This window comes from Phragmites australis, chromosome 18 (genome assembly GCF_958298935.1).
Source record: "Phragmites australis chromosome 18, lpPhrAust1.1, whole genome shotgun sequence".
In the NCBI taxonomy this organism is placed as follows: Eukaryota; Viridiplantae; Streptophyta; class Magnoliopsida; order Poales; family Poaceae; genus Phragmites; species Phragmites australis.
In genome coordinates, this window is record NC_084938.1 from 6,218,353 (window position 1) to 6,238,336 (window position 19,984).

Here is a 19,984-nt window from a genome sequence, read left to right on the forward strand (position 1 = left end):
AGAAACGCGAAACAAAATAGCATTACTATACAAAATTTAAATACGGCTGAAAGTAGCGAGGATGAGTCGGATTCAGATCCATATGATCCACATTTATCCCACTTACTAAAAGATTTAACGGAGGTGGAGATGGATGAGGTTGAGCTCAGTAGCATGATATGCGACGTTCGGGCTACACCTCGCAAACAAAAATCCTGTCCCACAAAGTTAAACAAACGAGAATGTCAGAAGATCAAGTTCGTAAAGATAAATAACAAATCCAATAATGTCAGATGAGAGGAGTATTCTGGAATAGCAGAGGTCTCAGTGGCTTGGCTAAACACCGATACATCAATGACTGTGTTCATGACAATATGTTGGATTTCATTGTTCTTCTAGAGACCGGGAAAAAAGAGACTGATGTGGGTTTGCTCGATCGGCTTTCTAGTGGTCTGGACTTATATTGGCACTGCTTGCCCCCTAGGGGTAGGTCTGGTGGCATCTTTGTTGGGGTGAACCAGACCACATATGTGATTATCCATATTTTGGATGGGGATTTCTCCATTAAAATTCATCTTTGAAACAAGGTGGACTCTCATAATTGTGTACGGACCAGCCTAAAATGACATAAAATCAAAGTTTCCGGAAGAAATGGTTAATAACTATTGAAATAACCCACATCCCCTACTGATTAGAGGGGACTTTAATATTATGAGGTTTATGCAGAAAAAATAATGATAGATTCTCAAACCGCTGACCTTCCCTATTCAATATTATCATTGACAACTTGGAACTAAGAGAAATTGACCTAATAGGATGGCAATACACATGGGCAAAAAATCATCTCAAACCCACTTTTGAGAAACTGGATAGGATATTAATGTTCACAGAATGGGAAATAAAGTACCTATTAGTGACCGTTCAAGTTCTTGAATGGACGGAGGTATCGGATCACACCCCTATTTTCCTTACACTAGAGGCTCAGTCCCTCAAGGTGGTCATAGACCATTCAAGTTAGAGCTGGGATGGCTAGCTCACGAATTGTTTGCAAACCAAGTTAAGGAGGTATGGCACCGAATGAATAAAGGATGAACACCAATCCAAAAATGGGCAAACAATCTAAGTGCTTTGAGACGCCATCTCAAATGATGGGCTTCCTACACTAGTGGAACCTATAAGCAACAAAAAAGAGAATTTCTAGATACAATAGATGTCCTTAACAAAGCATCAGAGTCAGGAGACTTATCTGAATCCGAGATTCAACTAAAGAACCGAGCCAACGAAAGTTGGTCAGACTACTGCGTGAAGACGAGACAAGGTGGTACCAAAGAGCAAAAGTCACAACCAAATCCTTCATATAGATAACAATACACGCTATTTTCAAATGTTAACAAACGATAAACGTAGAAAGCAAAGAATATTCTGCCTAGAGCAAGATAAAGGGAAAATTGAGGGTGAAACTCAATTAAAGAAATACATAACAAATTTCTATAAAGAATTATTTGGACCACCTGTGATGAACAACTTCTCCATGAGAGAATCATGGACCGAGGATATATCACACGTAGTTGATGCTGAAAATGAAATTCTTAGAGCCCCCTTCACAGAAAAGGAGATCCGAGACGTGGTGTTCCAAATAGAACACAACAAAGCCTCCGACCCTGATGGTTTCCTGGCGAAATTTTACCAGATATTCTGGAATGTAATCAAGAAAGACTTGATGACATTGTTCAAATAGTTGCATTCTGGGGAACTCCCTTTATATAGTCTAAACTTCAGGAAAATTATCTTAATACCAAAAACTAGTGAAGCATGTCACATTCAGCAATATAGACCAATTTTCCTATTGAATATTAGCTTCAATTTTTTTACAAAGGTGGCAACCAATCGCATTAATAGCATAGCGATCTGCATAATATGTCCCATCCAAATTGCTTTTATGTGTGGTCACAATATCTAGAAGGAGTCGTAATCCTACATGAAATATACATGAACTCCATCGAAAGAATTTAATTGGGATCTTACTAAAAATTAACTTTGAGAAGGCTTACGACAAAGTCAAATGTCCTATTCTACTACAGAGCCTCCGGATGAAAGGTTTCTCACCAAAATTGTGCTCTTGGGTTGAGCAATTCATATATGGAGGAAGTGTAGCTGTACGACGACATTTTGCCATGTATATTCGTGATTCCCCATATACATATGCATACATAAAAAGAAAAAAAGAAGAAGAAAAGAAAAAAAAAGGGCAGTCGGGCCTATTTCTTTTCGACCGAGCTGGCTCGAGCTCCCTCTCCATCAGCACCAGGCCAGCCCGGCCCACCCCCTCCTCCTTATCCCTTACGCCGAGCAACCCGTCACTAATGTCTCAGTCATTAGTGACAGGTTACAAAGCGACATATCACTGATGTGTCTTAGGGCACCATTTCCACCCCGAAATCCCTCCTCCAAAAGCCTAGCCACACATGCTTCCTCCCCAGATCCTGCCATGTCCTCCCAAATCTCACCCCCTCCTCTCATCCACTCGCCACAAATGCCCTGCTCGTTCTGCATGTTCCATCGGCGCCCACCGCCATGAGCATCTCAATAGTTGCGGCGTCCCGAGCCTGGTGACTTCCCTTGGATCGATGATGTCCCAAACGGCTTCGACACGGGTCTCCTTGGTGATGGAGTTCGCCTCCGTCCGGATCTCATCGGGCTTGCGCGCCCACATCAGTGCATTGAGCTCGTGGCACTGGACAACGTCGTCCCGCATCGCCACAATGTGGTGTGCCGAGCTATGCGCGTGCCTAGCCACGTCCATGCCGGCCATTGACGTCAGTTCCTACGAACCCCATAGGACGCCTTGTTCCCTGCAGAGCCCGCTGACCCTTCTACACCCATCACCGTCAACAGATCTGGGTACTGCTACCTGCAATTTCTCTTTTCCTGTATTATTTGTTTCCATTTTCCTTGATGATGATTGTTACTGCTTTTCTGTAGATGGGGCGTGAATCAATGCCTATGTGGCAGGCTGAAGCAGCAACAAGGGCAAGATCTGCTGAAACTCCTAGTGAGGCGCGATTGAATCTTTGTGTGCCTAGTGGAACTCTCTCTTCTTATCTCTCTGGTAATGATATAAATTTAAATATGGAGAAGTAAGTTTATATGAAACAATGTAACTTCTTTCCCATTTGTTATTTATGTTTGGCCTTTCTTTTCGGCAGGCTCAAGTCCAGAGAAGATTCTTAAGTGGTGTGATAGGCTGCAAGTGCTGATTGCCATAGCTAAGGCTGTTCATTTCCTACATACAGGAATAATTCCTGGTTCCTTATATAATCGGCTAAAATCTTCTAGTATTTTGCTTGACGAAAACCTTATGGCAAAGTTGAGCGACTATGGGTTGTCCATAATCACAGAGGAGATATACAAACATGAGGTGGGCCTGTCATTCTGAAAGAATGATCCTCCTCTCCTCTCTTCACCTATTTATTAAATTTTAATAAAGCAACTTCAAGGGTACAATGTTTTATTTTAACATAAATTACTTAACACTCGCTGTTTACAGGTAATAGGAGAATGGAAAAGATACTTACAAAATAACGCTGCAGAAATGTAAGTCCCTACTGAACAAAATTGTAGCTAAGTTTGATTTCAAATGCACAGTTAGATATAACATTTAATGAGGAGTTCAGCACTTCCATTCACTTATGCCAGCACACCAAGTGCATTGAAATAGGGGAAAATAGCAAATCTGCTTATAAAGTTCAAACGTGTTATTATTAATGCTGAGCCAATTAAAAAAATGTAACATATATCTGTGTTTTTAGGAAAGTTTGGAGGATGATATACACTCTTTTGGTTGAATTCTATTATAAGTACTTATGGGTCCAAAATTACACGAAGGTGGCGGTCCTTTTGTTCTAAGGTCATCTCCAGCAGATGCTTTAAAAATCTGTCCCCTATAATATTATTACAGCATCCTCTAACATTATTATAGTACTTCTTTTTTTTTATCTCCAGCAATTACTCTATTTTTCACCTTCTATTACTCCCCTTCTTTTTTCGGACCTACAGTCATTCTCTCACTACAGTAATGTAGCCCGTTCTGAGCTGCCACAAATTTGCCATCACGAGCGCTACAGTCCTGAGCTCCTGCATTACTGTAGCACCTGAAATTGGCTCCACTGGAGTGGGATGCGGGCAGATGGATAGGTAAAAAGTACAAGTACAGGGATACAGCTCGGTTTTGAGAGCTCCGCTGGAGTTGTCCTAAATGAGCTGATATGTTCCCTTTCACATTTGTACTATAAGGTTTATACTGGTGATACCTGATCGAGATTTAGGTGATGCTGAGAAGGTCGCTTATTCACAAAATGACTTTAAGCTATTTAACTACTTGAAATACCTATTCTCCTTGTTGGGATTTGACTTTATTATGTATCGTTATCCTTTTCCCCTTATGATTTAAAGTAGCACATATGTAAAATACCTGTAATCATCTCGAGTTTGATTTCACCATTTTCCGAAAAAGGATGAGGTATATGACTCGATGCACAAATAATTAAACTGTTGTGCCATTGACCCATTTTGAGATCTTTCAACATTGCGGTTTGTGGGCATTTAGAACAATCGGACTTTTTTTTTTGTTTTTTAAACACACATAAGTGACAGATCTAGTCAATAATGACACATGTTAGTGACGTGTTCGGAGTGATAAATATGGTATCCGTCACTAATGAGTTTTTCTGAAATAGTTTACGCCTATTATTGAACTTGCTCTTAAGCGTCGTCATGCATGTGACTGCGACTAGTCCTCATGTTTCACAATAGACGTATCGGAAACATTGTACACCAGGTGACTAAAATAATCTCCCCATATTTTGGTCAACGAGAGATTGTGCAGTCACCATGCCGATGGGCTCACTGTGTACGAGTCTCAAAGTGAATTGGAGAAGCGAGGCTCAAAGTCGCCATGGTCCACTACCTCCGGCAACCCCTCTTTCCTTCTCGGCAATCTTAGAGGGATGCCAAGGAACGAGGCTCAAGGTCTCCTTGTCTCATCACCGCCTCCCCCTCGTCACCCTTATTCCTCCTTCCTGCCTTTCCGGCACCTCCTTCCACCGCCGCCCCCATGCTCTTCCTACTATCAGTGGGCCATCGCGCCTCCTTTCACCATCGGTGCCAGATAATGCCCTCATATCCTCCTTTCAGCCCGCCTATAAGCTCTTCTTGGTTCGTGACACCTCCAAGCATTACGTTGAGATATTACCAACCAAACCACAGACATCGGCGAGAGCTTTCAGCTCGCTCGTTGCGAGCGGGCGGGTCGAACGTTCGACGCCTGGCTCTCGCACGCCTATAGAGGGAAAGGATTTATTCTCAGATGATTTTCTTCAAAGAGCCTCAAACGCCTATGGATCATAATGGAAGCACGACATGCCCGTCGCTTGTAGAGCCAGAGGTTTTGTAGATCTCTTCAGTAAAATATATGTATATAAGTTGTAAATCTAGAGGTGTGTAGATGTGAGCATGTGTTGCATATGATATGAAATCAGATACTACAATTTTACTAGCGTTGAAGCTGAAAAAAAAAATCACGGCCATCGGGACCCACGTCTCACTCCGTCGCCTACTGACACGTGGGCCCATGCGACTTGAGCGCCACCCACTGACGTCCTGGCCCCACGGGTCCCCATCCCTATCCCTTCGGCCTCCGCCTCCATCTCGCCCCATCTCCACCACCTCCGCCTTGCTGCCTCCTATGGCCCGCCTCCTCGCGCAAACCCTAACCCTAGCCCGCCCCGCCCCGATCAGTGCCACCGCATCCGCCTCCCTCCGTGGCCTCGCCACCAGGGTCGATGTCATCGAGATCGACCTCACCGAGGAGGACGCCGCCTCGGCCCCCGGTTCGGCCTCCCCCTCGATCGAGGTGGTGGGGATCCGGCGCCTGGAGGAGGCCATCCACGGCGTCATGGTGCGGCGCGCCACGCCCGAATGGCTCCCCTTCGTGCCGGGGGGATCCTTCTGGGTGCCCCCGGTGCGGCGCCCGCACGGGATCGCCGAGCTCATGGGCCGGATCGCGGCGACCCGGGGTGCGGAAGAGGTCGTCGGTGCCGTGGACGGCGCGGTCGAGATCGTGGAGGTCGACGCTCCCATGACGGAGGAGGAGACGCTCTCCTTCTCCACCGCGCAGGGGTGGCCCTCGGCCTCCTACTTCGTCGAAGGTGAGGACGTGATCTGGTGCTTAAAGCTTCCAGCTCTGGGTCTATGGAAATGGCATTTAGCCTGAAGAAATTGAATAAATGCCTGCTCAGCTTAATTATGGCATTTAGCCTGATGAAATAAATTGCGGAGCGATCGGAATGTTGTTCACCTGATTTTACCAGATATGTAGGATTTCTGATGCGTCCTGGCCTTGTTCTGTCATTGGTTGTCGCTTGGTAGCTGTTAGCACCCACCAAAGTTTTTTTTTTTTTGCGATAGATAATGCATATTCTGCATAATTGAGATAAAAAAAGGTTAATTACATTTGTTTTTCTGGAAGAAGTAGTCTGTAAGGTGGATCTGAGCAAGGGCATTTAAAATTTGCTTTTAATCTTGCTGCCCTCATGTTACTGTTCTTCGTTTGTCCAGCACCACCCTCTGTTTGCATTTATGTGCAAATCTCCATTATTTATTTCTTATGCTACATATGTAGGATTCCGTTCATACCCAGTTTTTTCCCCTAAAATGGTTGATTTTGATGCCATGAATAAAACTTCTGGAAAATGACCGTGGATGTCCCTCTTTTTCCTTCCTTTTTTTGGAAAATGACCGTGGAATGCTAGCTTTCTTAAAGGAGTGAATTACAGAGTTAAGAGGGCCAAAAAAAAGCAAAGAGAGGAAGGGAATAGTGGATTTACAGCCTGCCAAGGGAGCGTACACTGCTCCGCAAGGCACTCTCTCTGTATTGTAACTTAGGTGGCACCAATGCCAGCACTGGCAGCCTCTATGCATTAATAAATAAGGTGCATCAAGCCTGTTTTGGATCGTTGTCCATGAGAAAAATTTGCAGTTGCCAGGGGCCCAAACCTTACAGATTAGGTGATCATTTATTGCTACTGTGCTCCAAAGCACTGGGCTAAATTAGCAGACTTTGCATTACACTGGCCTTTTGCTTTCCATCGCATTACAATGTGTCTTAGGTTACCTCTTGTAGTTATATGTTCTGAACAGCAATTCAGAAAGTCATGTAGTTATGGATCATGCCCTGTGGACATGTCCTGAGTAATAGATCCAATTCTTGTCTCTCAAGGCTGCCTTCGTTGTTCTATCTTTCTCATTGAGACACATTTAAAAAGTTTGGGGTAATATCCTTTGGCACTGGTCCATGTTAGCATGGTGATGACAAAGCTAGATTTTTTGCCATTTTTGTTGCTGATTTGTGGAGCTATTGAACAACCAAGGGGGGTTTTTTTTTGGTGACTTCTACTCATGCCATAGCTATCTGAGGCAGAAGGCTTGCCAAACACTTATGAAGTCTAGGACACCAAGTAGTCCATGGCTCTTTGGTTGGCAAATTTCGTTCCAGTTGACTCTGCGATGACCTCCATTGGCTCTTTCTTCTCCCGTGCAAAGCCAAGACCTTTGACACTTGTTTATTTTCCTAATCGCCCATTTTGGTGGTTAACTGAGTGTCATTTGATAGATAGGTAGGTCTTTGAGAACCAACTGAAGAATTTCTTACCACCTTTAGAGCTTAGTTTTGAACTTTATAAGTCTTGAAACAGCACTCTGGCAAAAAATTGTTGATTTTGCAATTGATGCAAATGGAATAAAAACCTATTCTTGAGACAGCCTCTTTAAACTCTCTTTAGTTTCATCATCTAGAAAATGGAATAAGAACCTATTAATGAATTAAAAAAACTAAAAATGGAATTTATAAGAGGATACAGAGGTGCACATTTATATGTTACTCTATCACAGTTTATTTATTGTTGTATTAGAACAAAATGTTATCGTGGTTGTGTTTATGTCATAGCTATCTTGTTTGTGTTTTCTTTCTCAAGTCAGATACAATATTTTTATTACATACATTAACGTGTTTAGTTTCTATGTATCAATGATATCTATTTTAGTGAATATATTAATGTCCAAAGGATTTACATTATTTTTCGTCGTTCTCATGTGTGCACATGCAAAATCCATAATGATGGTGACATGGCGGCCAGTTGGCCGCTCGTGTGGGCCCAAGGATCACCATGGCAGCAGCAAGAGATAAATATTACCTTTTAATTAGGAGATAAGTTTGGTATGTTAGGATTCGAGTTGATTTGTTTATGAGTTTGGTAGGAGATAAGTTAGGAGTCGGATTGAATTAGGACTGCTTAGAGTTAAGTTTGGTAGGAGATAACTTAGGAGTTGGAATTGATTTAGGATTGTTATTTCCCCTCTCTATATAAAGGGGCAGCCGGCACATCCTTGTAATGAAGCAAAGAAGAATTAATCTAAGTCTCCCCCAATATTCTAAGTCTCCCTCATCTATAGTCTAATCTCTCTCCCTTGGTAGCCAACGTCGTCCAGCTATCCTCCCTCCGGATGTTTATCCCCCTAATGATCCTAGGATCATAACAGATGGATATTAATTTCCTTTGCCAGTTTGGACTTCATATTAGATTATTTGCTTATCTGCTTAGTTTGTTGCGTTCAAGGTAAATCTCTACATGCAACGAAGAAGTCAAGGAAAGGTGCAACTCAAACTGATGATGAAGAAAGCTGATTGGTTTGTGCTACTTTGCCAGGGGTAAGATGATTTAAATTTCATTAGGTACTCATTAATAATCATCTTGCTGTCTAACACATTAACTACCGCAATTGAAATTTCTTCTTATAGTCTGCTGTTTGCTACTTTGCTCTTAGTAATAATCAATTTGCACTGTTGAGCTTTGTAGGTGATTCTGTTATAACCTGCACCTGATTACTCCCATTTGCATTTGTTGCCAGTAGTTGTGCTGTCATTTGATGCTTGTCAGGAAAAAGACAGTTTATTTAGGGTTCCCATGTATGTAGGTAACACATTTTAGACATTAGTGAGGGTGCAGTCTTAACGCAAAGTTCAATATTAGCCAACCTTGTTGGGTTCTGCATATATCCATGACCTGGGAGATTTTCTTATTACCTTCAGTATCATAGGCTTCCTCGATCAGACATTATTAGGTACAGTATGACATCCCTTTGAGCTCTGTCAATTGTCATGTTAAATATTAAAATATGCCAAAAAGTAAGTGTTCCCCGAGAAATTTTTTTCTTTCAATGTGCTTTTACTGTATTAAGTAAACAGATGTAGGGGTGGTTTATGTTTTGGGTGCAGATTAGTGCACAGGGAAATAGCGATAATCAGATCAGAATCATGTCTGGATCACATAAAGAAGTAAACTATCATATCATTTCTTCAAATACTTGTTTCTGACAGAATAGTAAACTTATTTTTTCTAAGTAATGATGTTTGTTTCTCTACAAAATACCTGTGTAACTAATTTTGCTCCTGCCCACAGAAAAAGGGAAAAAAAAGAGCTGTAGGCCAATCTAATTTTGTTATCCAGGTTTTGCGGCTCTGAGCTAGCCAACAATTTATTTGTGCTTACAGATTAGTGAGTTTCTGTTAATGTATATTTTATTCATAAAGCACTCCTTAATTCATGCTGCACCCCTCTCCCTCCGACACAGGTTTCCTATGCCATTTTTGACATCGTAATTAAACTGTTGGCGAATGGGAATAGGCCTCACGTGTAGTAACATAATATTCGTCTTTCGGGGCTAAATCTGAATAAATGAATTTTACAGGTTAGAAGTGAAAATATTCATTTTAGTCTGTCTCGTCTCCTCATCATGCAACATGGCTGGAGCAACAATGGCAGCTCCTACATGCTTGGAGATGTGGGGACAAACATCTTGTCACACTAGGAACATCAAAACAATGTAAACAGTGAGGTTGGTGAACTCTTGACTGTGTCAAGGTTATGGAGCTACGTGTAGTCATACTTGTTGTTGTTGTTGTTGTTGTTGCATGTGAGGTTTAGCACCAATAAGATATTGTTATTATTGATGATTGAGATGAGCCTGTGAAATTCTCTTACATTTCTTTATCTTGGTGATTCTTAGGATCTGAATAGCGCAATTCTTTTAGAAAATGTCAGGGAAATTAACTGGCCATGAGCCCATGACTCATGAGAAAACAAAACGACATCCTAACTCTCTGTTGACTGATTCAGCAGTTGATAGTTGTTACCGCACCTATATGTTGTTCCCATCAGTTATTATCTGCACAATCAGAATCATATTTGATCTCATAACATCCCTTTGTGCAGGGTCCTACGACAAAAGGCACTGCAGAGTTTCAGGACTGCCATGACCATTGTACATATCGATGGAAAGGACCCCATTGCTGATAAACTATTGCAACTGCTGTGACCAATGTTGTCGCCCCGTTCCCTTGGAAGATAAACTACTGCAACTGCTATGAGTCAGTTGCAATGCTGTAATTTTGGTCTGAAGCTCTAGTGTTTACTGTATCAACAAGCCCCTGTACCTTGGTTTCGTTTGTAGTAATAAACATGGAGAGGGTAGCAGAATGCGCGCTATGATAATGGACTCTGTACCTGGACTTGAACAAGGGTTCTGGATGGCTTCTGCCGACCATGATGAAATGTTTGTAAAACTGAAATAAGCATCTCTGTCCAGTGTCTACCCCTGATGTTGAACTGTTTCCATGTAAACTTTGTTAAAAACTGTTCTAAACTATGCTGTCATGTGGACAGATATAGGTACATCTTAATTGCTGTAGTACTCTCTGCACCTGTATGATATTTGGAACTCACGTTGTTACTTATTTAAGTGGTGGTTTAAAATTACCATTGTAACCCTATTAATTATTGTAGAGTTGTTGGAAGGAGGTGTAAAAGGGGAAAAAATGAGTTGAGTTCCTCTCGGAAATATAGAATGACATTTGTAATCTAGAAGCTTATGGGATAATTAGTTACTATCATCTTGGAATGTAGGAATTCACGAAGAAATTTGTTTGTGTGGCTATGATTACTATCATCCTGGAATGTAGGAATTTATGAAGAAATCCATTTCTTCGTGCTACTGCTTTTGCCTTCGCAATGAGCACAGGGCTGTTATGGCCACTGCTATCTTATTCAAAATGAACACATGGCCGTCTGGATGTTCGGTGGTCTTCTCCGGTGGCGGACAGCGATGGGGTTTGAGTTTGGAGTTCACCATAGCCCCCAGCCATAGAATTTCTATGGGAGACAATGGCAGCAAGATGTCGGTGGCATCATGGCGATGGGTTTGTAGGATGAACACACGGGAGACAATGGCAGCAAGATGTCGTGGGTTCGTAGGATGAACACACGGCCTTCTGAGTGTGCGATGTTCTTCTCCGGTGGCGAATAGCAATGGGGTTTGAGTTTGGAGTTCACCGGAGCTCCAGCCATAGAATTATTGTGGGAGACAATGGCAGCAAGATGTCGACGGGATCACGGCCATGGGTTTGTAGGAGGCGGTGGGCAGTGGTGATCGGCATGTTCAAAACACGGAGGGGATGCCAAGCAACTAGTCGCATATATTTGGTGTCAGAAATTTTCATATTAGATTTCAAGCATGAGCTTTTTTACCATCCTTGGAAAGATACAACTTGATTTTGGTACCTCTTGGTACCTTTCCAAGGACCATAAAATAGCTATTCAAGCATAATCTTAAGAGCTCGTCCTGAAGCAAAGTTCAGGCTTCAGGTTAGAGCAAGCGTAAGCAATCTTCTAAGGTAAACTACAGTGTACGGGCACAGGTAGTCTAGATGGAGGGGAAACACTCGAGCAACTCGGAGCACACAAGGATGCGATCCAAGGGACTTCCAGCCTAGGTGGCATTAGGGCCGTTCAAGAACAGCAGGTTTAGCAGTTTTGCTAGGTTGAAATCGAACGATTCGGTAAGTAACACTACTACAAACACTAGGACGATGTTTCTTTCACAATTTCCCATGTTAATAAATCATTTATGTCACGTCCTAAATTCCATAATCACATAATTAAACATAATTATGCTTCTTAAGCATTATATTTAATTTTGTGTAATTCATTTTGTGACACTAATACAATTCGTTTGAAATCATTTGGATGAGGGAGAGAAGTCTAGGAGAGAAAAGAATAAAATTCGCAGTTAAAACGGACTCTTTCTCTACCACGTGAGCCCCACCGAAGTGAGCCAACCACCCCACTTTCTTTCCCTCTAGAGTGGCAGCTCACTCTCTCTCCTCCTCACTCTCCCACCCGAGCACCCACCGTGCTCCCCTCCCCTCTCACTCTCACTCTCACTCCCTCTCTCTTTTCTTCCAAAATCCGAGCTCAGCAGAGGGATTTGAGGTGAGTATGTGGTACCATTGCGATCACAAGCTCATGAGCTATCCATTCCCCCAATTTATTTTCGTTTTCCCGGAGGATTTGAGCCGGATTTGGTGTCTTTTGGTGTTAGGGTTGAAATGTGAAGAGCACCGGATTTCTTCGTCTCCCGAGCTTTTCCCTCCTTCAATCGACGGTCCACAACCTCGGCAAAGGCCATTGGGTGAGTCCCCTAAACTCCCATGGCAAGAATCTGCCTTTTGGATGGTTGGATTTCGCATTTTGAGCTAGGATTGTGAAGTTCATGAGTTCTTAATGAATTAGAAGCAATAGCCGAGTTTTTTGTAGATTTCGGCATATGCATGTTGTCCTATGCGGTAGAGGAAGTCAATGTGATGCTCTAGGTCCAAATCCCCACTCCAAATGTCACCGGAATCGTCGCCGGTGAGCTCCTCAAGTGCCCCCAGCGACTCCCAGCGATCTGACCGGCCTGGCAGCGGTCTGACCACCACTCCCAGGCCGGTCAGACCGCCAGGGGCCAAAACTCTCTATGCGGGGGCGGTCTGACCGCATTTTCGGCGGTCTAACCGTGAGCCTTGGTGGTCTGACCGCCAGTATACCTCGGTCTGACCGCTGTATACGCAGACAGCACATTTACTGCTTGCTGAAACATGTAAAATTCATAATAAATTCTCTGTAGCTCCAAAAATTATGAAACAAATTTTGTTGGTTTCATAATAACCTACTATAGCTATTAAAAATATCTCCAGCCATGAAATAATGAATTAAATTTTTGAGATTAATTAAATAGGTTAAAACTTCATTAATTCACCGTTAATTCATCAAGTCCAAAATTGATGAATCCAGTTTTGATAGTTTCCTTATGACTTGTTCTATCTAGGAAAAATGTTTTAATCCATTGTATGCATATTGAGGCATATATTTGCACTTTATTCATACTCATTGCATTGCACGCGTTATGTTTCATAGAGCATGCCGATCCATCGATCTCAGAGACCGAGATCGATCCCGACTCGCCGCACCTTTGTGAACCAGTGCATCAAGGCAAGCAACCTATTATGTTTGCATATTGCACCCGTGTAATCGAATTGAATGAAGTCTAAAATTGATAAATTATGCTTGTGTATGTTTGCATATTTGGTGAGTCATTGTCGGGTATAAATGGGTAGATCCTATGTTGAATTGTATATCCTCTACCTTGAGATGTTGTTTATCCATACCCTTGTCGCCTTGAAGATGTTGTTGTCGAGATTACAACTTAATCGAAATGCTTAGCAATGCATAGGTCCTTCGGTAGAAGTCGAGCGGTGAATGGTTTCATCGTTCGCGAGCATAGGCGTTATTTACTTTTGTTATGATCACAATATTGGATATGGGTTGAGGTTGGTTGGTCGAGTGGTAAGTATGAGACGAGATGTGGGCGGTGTTAGGGGTGTCATCTGCCTCGGTGGAAAGTCCAGGGGGCAGGTCGGGAGAGGAAACCCGAGCACCATAGACCGCTTGCATCGTTTAAGACCGATCGTCGGGGTTGTTGGCTTTAGCACTTATCTTACTCACCACATGCCGATCTAATGGTAAGGTGAGCCGAATACTTTCGCAGTTGTGGCTTTGTGGGCGTGAACATCGACGGTGTGAGCGGACGGGCTTGTAAGCGGTACTAGTTTGCTCCGGGAGTAGTTCTAGTATCGCCGCGCCGAGCGATGCATGCCCCACACAGTTGGGGCTGGTTGGGAAAGGTTGTCACGGGTACCCCCTTGTGTGCACTTTAGCGGGTGGCACAAGCCGTATGGTCCTCGTGTCGTGTGGGTCCAGGAGTATCCCCTGCAGGGTGTATAAACATTTCGAAATGCCGCGCTTTCGGTCATGAGCATGCTATTATTTCATCTGCACCCGGTCGTAGAGTTCTCGTTTGTGGGTGATGGTTCGGATATGTGATTGATGGTTCAGTTATTATGGTGATAGACGAGTTGGTTCTTAGTTACATATATGCTCAGGTTGGTTCTAGTTTTATGTTTATGTTGGTTATAGTTACCTTTATGTTCAGTTGGCCTATGCAGGGTAGAATTATGTTGTTGGTTAAGTTAATTGCTCACACATAGATATCTAGATTGCTTACCGCTTGTGTTTAACATAACCATGTGACTTTATCCTTGCTAATGGCTCAATGCATAATCCTTGGAGTCGAGCTATATTTTTGTGCTCTATGTGGTTTAAGTCTTGCGAGTACCCTTTGTACTCATGCCTGCGTTTCAGGTGCTGCTGGTGAGGAAGAGGCGGTGTTTGGCTACTTTGTGCCTGCCGATCAGGGTGGCGGGCAGGAGTAGCACATTCTACTCCGAACTCAGTGTTTTGGTATGGAGCCTAAGGATATGTGGCTCCATATCTTTTTGTTGTATAGTTTTCTTCCGCTGCGTAGTTGTTGTTTCCTTTTAATGTAAATTATGGAAACAACTGCAGGTTTAAAGACTTGTAATATAAATATTTAATTACCTGCTCTTTATTAAACTGTGTTGTGATATATATGTTGGAGGGCATGTGTTCCAATCCTGGGGCACAAAACACATGCCGGGACTACCGGAATGATATTCTGGTTAATCGTTGAAGTCGTGATTATGTAAATGATCGACTTGGTGATTAACTAGAATATTATTTGGACGGGTCCTTACAGTTTCCTTTAAAACTCCTACGGAATTTATAGCTGCGTTCAAGTGGAACCTAAAGTATCCATCATGTTACTCTAATCCTTTTATCACATACTACTGTTCTAACCAGTGTTACCGGGACACGGGTGTGGGTGTCAGAGTCCGACTTGGGTGCGGATGTCCAATTTGATAAACTCTAGAAAAAGTAGGATTTGGAGATTCATCTAATTTATATTAAATATATATTATTTATATTTTTATAAATAAATAATATCATTATTTTTGAAATAACACATTAATTTATAATTAAAACATATCAAACATCATGTTGTAACTTTGTAAGTGTAAAAGATGTGTAAATAAACTACACAAAAGCTAAAAAAATAGAAAAGAAAAAGATAAAAGAGAAAAGGGGAATGGATTGGATTGGCCTAACCCAATTTCAATTACTCACACACCGCCTCTCCCCCCCCCCCTCCCCTCGACTCTTGAGTCCTCCTCCCCTCTAGTCCCTCGTCACCTTCACCTATTCTACCCCGCCGCCTCCTCCTCTCCTTTATCGTTGCCTTCTCTCTTTTGATGCAGCATGAGGTGTTTGATCCGCGTCGCTGTGGATACACATCGACACGATGGAATTTTTTGACACGCGTCTCGGTAACACTAGTTCTAACCATTAGAGTCACACCTGAATAATCAGCCCTATCAACTTCTTGAAATGGTACCGGCCGTGTTCCAATTTTCCATGTAATTGCAACTGATTAATGTAACAGGAAAAATCAATATCCACATGAAAAATTGTGCACCTCAGTTTTATTGTCCACATCCATCTCTATCATGTAAGACTTCCTAGGAGACACGAAGAAAATCAGGACGGCGTAAAAATGGCATGCCAATGCCATTCATCAAGCTAGCTAGGAGCAGAGAATAGCAACCCCTAGTTTTGAATTGCCAGAATCAAAGGAGTTGGTATACCACATCTGTCATATGCTGCTCCCTTCTTGCAACACAACTCGATCAATTTCCAGGAAAGCAAAAGAGAGGAGAAGAAAACAAAGGACAATGCTTGCAACACATAAAGTGCACTAAGTACCGTCCTGAGTTCACCAATACCCACTAATTCACCATGTGCCGTGTACTTGAAGAAACAAAAGGTCTCATTAAGCCGTCAAGGAAAATCCGGATCCTGGTAGCGAGTGAGCATCATCATCGCTCGCTAGAGGCCTTTCACCAAGTGCATTGCTCTCATGATTCAGGCTATGGCTTGCAATAATCATTGATCTTCCAAATCAAGAAGCCAAAGCCAAAGTCCAAAGATGATCTTGTTCTTTGTTAACACTCAAGATTGTTCCTTCTTCCTTTTTCTCCTTTTCTTGGGAGTACATGCATATCTTGTGCACTGTGTGTGTGCCTTTGTGAGAGTATATGTCATAGTTTGTTGGGGTTGGCATAGGTTGATGCCAAATTAGGTGGCTCCAACCAAAGGCATGAGGGAGGGTGGTGTTGGTGGCCCCACACCTAAAGCCATGTGAGCTCAAGAACCCTGACCTAATGGCAGCTTGGAACTACCTCCTACTCCTTCTTAATTTGCTTTACATATAGCCAAGCGAATGGTGTCACAAAGGAAAAGTGTAGATATGTCTGACTAAATGAGAACATGAACTTGAGGTTTTTTTTAGCTTTGTTGTTAGAAAAGTGTATGGCCATAGTAGCTGTGTTGTCCAACTTGAGATTTGAAGAAAGGTATATATTAACTGGAAGCCTACATCAATCTTTTTTTAAGGTACTTCGTTTATTATTTATGCACCTCATGCAATTTACTATAACAGCTATATGCAGGTGGTGGCCATTATACTAATTGGAATAAACACTGTGCCTCGCAAAGGTTTTGCAATAGAGAAAACTCGGCAAACAGAATTTTAATTTTGTAATGCAAAATTGTATTTGTGGTGGAGTCTAGGCTCGAAAGGATAAATTCATAGAAGTTTGTGAGTTGATCCTGATGTAGCTGGTCAAGTTATCATTCGATTTTTACTTCAAGCTTCAAATATGAATGTTGGTTTGTTGGACGACGTGACGACTTTGAGATGGCATGTCCCTTAGCTTCCCTTTTTTTACTCAACTTTAATGTAAGAACTACTGGTATAAATTTTTGCCCAGACGGTTGTGCTCTCAAAATCCAACATGGACTTATATATATATACATATGCTCTTTTAGTACGGACGAGAGGACATCACTAATAATATTTAATTTGTACCACCTGAATTTTTTTTCCTGAGAAGACATGTCACCTAATTGTTAATCTTATAATATTTTTAATTTGTGTTTGGACCAGGCTAGTTGAGTAATGAGTGACCCAACATTTACCTCCACATCCCACTTTTGCTTAAAGACAAATGCAACACCTATGCTTATAAATCGATGTCCTCCCGATTAGAACAAACACACTGTACTTTAGTACTAAAGCACCATTAATAGCATTTACTTTACAAGCTTGAGCGCCGTATAAGGGAGATTTTGAGTATTTTTGCTTTAAAAAAGTGAACTATCTCTGAGATTTATTGGATCAGACCCAAGGTGGTATTACAATAGTAACAATTTGTTCAATGAGGAGAAATAATTATTGAGGCAAAACTGCTCCAAAATCCATCTATATCTATACTTACTTCTATAAAATACACAAATTGTGGCAGATCCGATTGATTCTGCCATCTATTCAAGTTGACCAAACGGTCACTATATAAAGTTAGACCCCGTTTCTTCTTCCAAAAATACATTCAATCTCTCATTATTTGCTTTTCATACATAGACGTCTAATATTTATTTTCCATACATTCCAAAAATACATTCAATCTCCTATTATTTATCTTATATACCTAAACGTCCAATATTTATCTTCCATACATTCAAAAAATACATTCAATCTCTCATTATTTATCTTTCATATATAGACATCTAATATTTGTTTTCCATACATTCACCGTTGAGTTTTTCCAGAGGATGCGCCGCCTCCCGCACTTCACCTACAACATCGGCTTTCTAGAGAGCGTGCGCCACCACTCGCATGTCGCCTCCACCACCATCTACCATAGAGGTCACCTCCGTCGCACTATCTTTACACCAAGGTACTATACGAGCATTGTTTTCATCCACTCACAAATCAATCACCATCTTGATTCTCCTCATAGCGTTGCTATAGACGGTCAACTCTACACGATACGGTCCCGTCCATCCTCCTGTCTAAGTTTTCGTCATTCTCCTTTCTCCTGAAGTTACTTGATTAGTTGTGAATTTTGTGTATGTAAATCTCTCTTTTGTCATGCTATATTCTTTTAATTCTTCGAATTATTATATCTTGGATTGATTTCACGTGTGTGAAACACGTGTGCAGTTACTAGTCTAACTACATTTCTGCAAGTGATCACACAACAAGGTGAATTCGAATTCAATGTCACTAAAATTTACTTGAAGTTGAAAGTCGAAGCAATATGAATGTGAAGAGCCATGGTTGATTAGAATCTTTTCGGATTATAAAACCTCTTCAGTATCTTGTGTATATTAGATGAAGGGATTCAACTATTCTACTTAAGAAAGTCATTGAACAAGTTTTCTAGCTATATAAGACATTAAAATCATTGCATGTTATTAGTGCGGGTAATAATGTGAGCAGCGTGACGGTATTTAAAAAAAAATCGCTTGAATATGTAGAGTTACCACTAACAATTGATGTACTTTGATATTATGGATAGAGATGAACATAACGTAGGCATAGGCAACAATGTATTAGTATATATGGTAGCATATATAGACTTGTCATGCATGAAACATAATATTCTAGCATAAGTGGTAATGTATACCATACTAATGCGTCAGTTAATTACTAGCATGTTGATTGCAAAACAAAAAAATGGCATGACCATTACGAAAATGCTATGCTCTAAGCAATGTGATGCATGCAGCACATGTGCTTGTGATAAAAAGAATATAAGTTTTCATTTGTTTGTGAGTCCTTTCAGAAACATATTTAGGGAAATTATCATTCCTTTGTTTTCACCTTTTGTTTTCCTCATTTCCGGTTGAAAAACACACTATTTGTATTGATGCATCAAACTCCCGATGTGGTATTACGACAATAACAATTGTTGACATAAGAGATATTCTTGATGTCATAATTTTGGATTCAATGTGATTGAAATCACTCAAAGTTACAAGTGGGAGCAATATAAACATAGACATGCAAGTGAGGAAATGTGCATTTAGACGAATAAATCATAATGTTCTGCATCAATGCTGAGCCTTTTTGATAACAAAACCTTACCAATATCTTGCCTAAAGTGTGTGCAGGGCTCCTACTAATTTGTGGCCCAAACTAAAAGAGTTGATGAAATATATCTATATTTGATATCCAATGTCTGATGATAGTATGTGTAATAGTGTACACAATGTATTTATATTGACATGTTGTACCAATCACTGAAAATCGTTGCACCGGTCACTGAAAAGAACATAGAGTGGCTAGCGATGCATGCATTTGAACATTGCGCATAGATAACTATAACGTAGGCAACAAGCTACCGAAAAAGTGATAGTATACGTGTTACATATGAAACATTATCAGCTGGTATAGCTAAGTAACGTGCTAATACGTCAGTTACTTATCGACATGTCAGTTGCCAATACATAGCGTGACGGTTACATAAATGCATTACTCGCATGCAATATGTGATACGTACTGCACACATCTAGATACAATAGAATGATATTTCTTTGAGATTATTTAAAAATATATATATAATAACCAAACTTAAACACACAATTAGGTATGGCAGACATTTTTATAGCGCCAACTATAAATCTGAACATCCAAAATTTAGCAAAACCAACCCAGGAAAGTTATCATTCCTTTCCTTTCGTCTATCTGTTCCCCTCATCCTGGCTAAAAACTTGGGAGTATAAATAGTACAGTAATTCGTATCAATCACAGA

General features: G+C 41.3%; 1 protein-coding gene and 1 long non-coding RNA gene across 3 annotated transcripts; both read left to right on the plus strand.

The window, feature by feature from the left end:
• Nucleotides 1-2,772: 2,772 nt before the first annotated feature.
• Nucleotides 2,773-4,966, plus strand: LOC133899745 (uncharacterized). Its single transcript, XR_009906394.1, has 4 exons — nt 2,773-2,880; nt 2,962-3,088; nt 3,186-3,397; nt 3,527-4,966. It is a non-coding gene; the product is annotated as an uncharacterized LOC133899745 (long non-coding RNA).
• A 683-nt stretch (nt 4,967-5,649) lies between these two features.
• On the plus strand, nt 5,650-10,737 carry LOC133899038 (uncharacterized). Of its 2 annotated transcripts, none has more exons than XM_062339938.1 (3): nt 5,650-6,185; nt 8,652-8,743; nt 9,784-10,271. In XM_062339938.1, the coding sequence occupies exons 1-2, from the start codon at nt 5,723-5,725 to the stop codon at nt 8,717-8,719; spliced, it is 531 nt and encodes a 176-aa protein (XP_062195922.1). In that variant the 5' UTR covers nt 5,650-5,722; the 3' UTR covers nt 8,720-8,743; nt 9,784-10,271. The 2 variants fall into 2 exon arrangements, with proteins under 2 accessions (XP_062195922.1, XP_062195921.1); XM_062339937.1 differs by lacking the exon at nt 9,784-10,271 and adding an exon at nt 10,308-10,737 and having other exon boundaries at nt 5,652-6,185.
• The last annotated feature ends 9,247 nt before the right edge of the window (nt 10,738-19,984 follow it).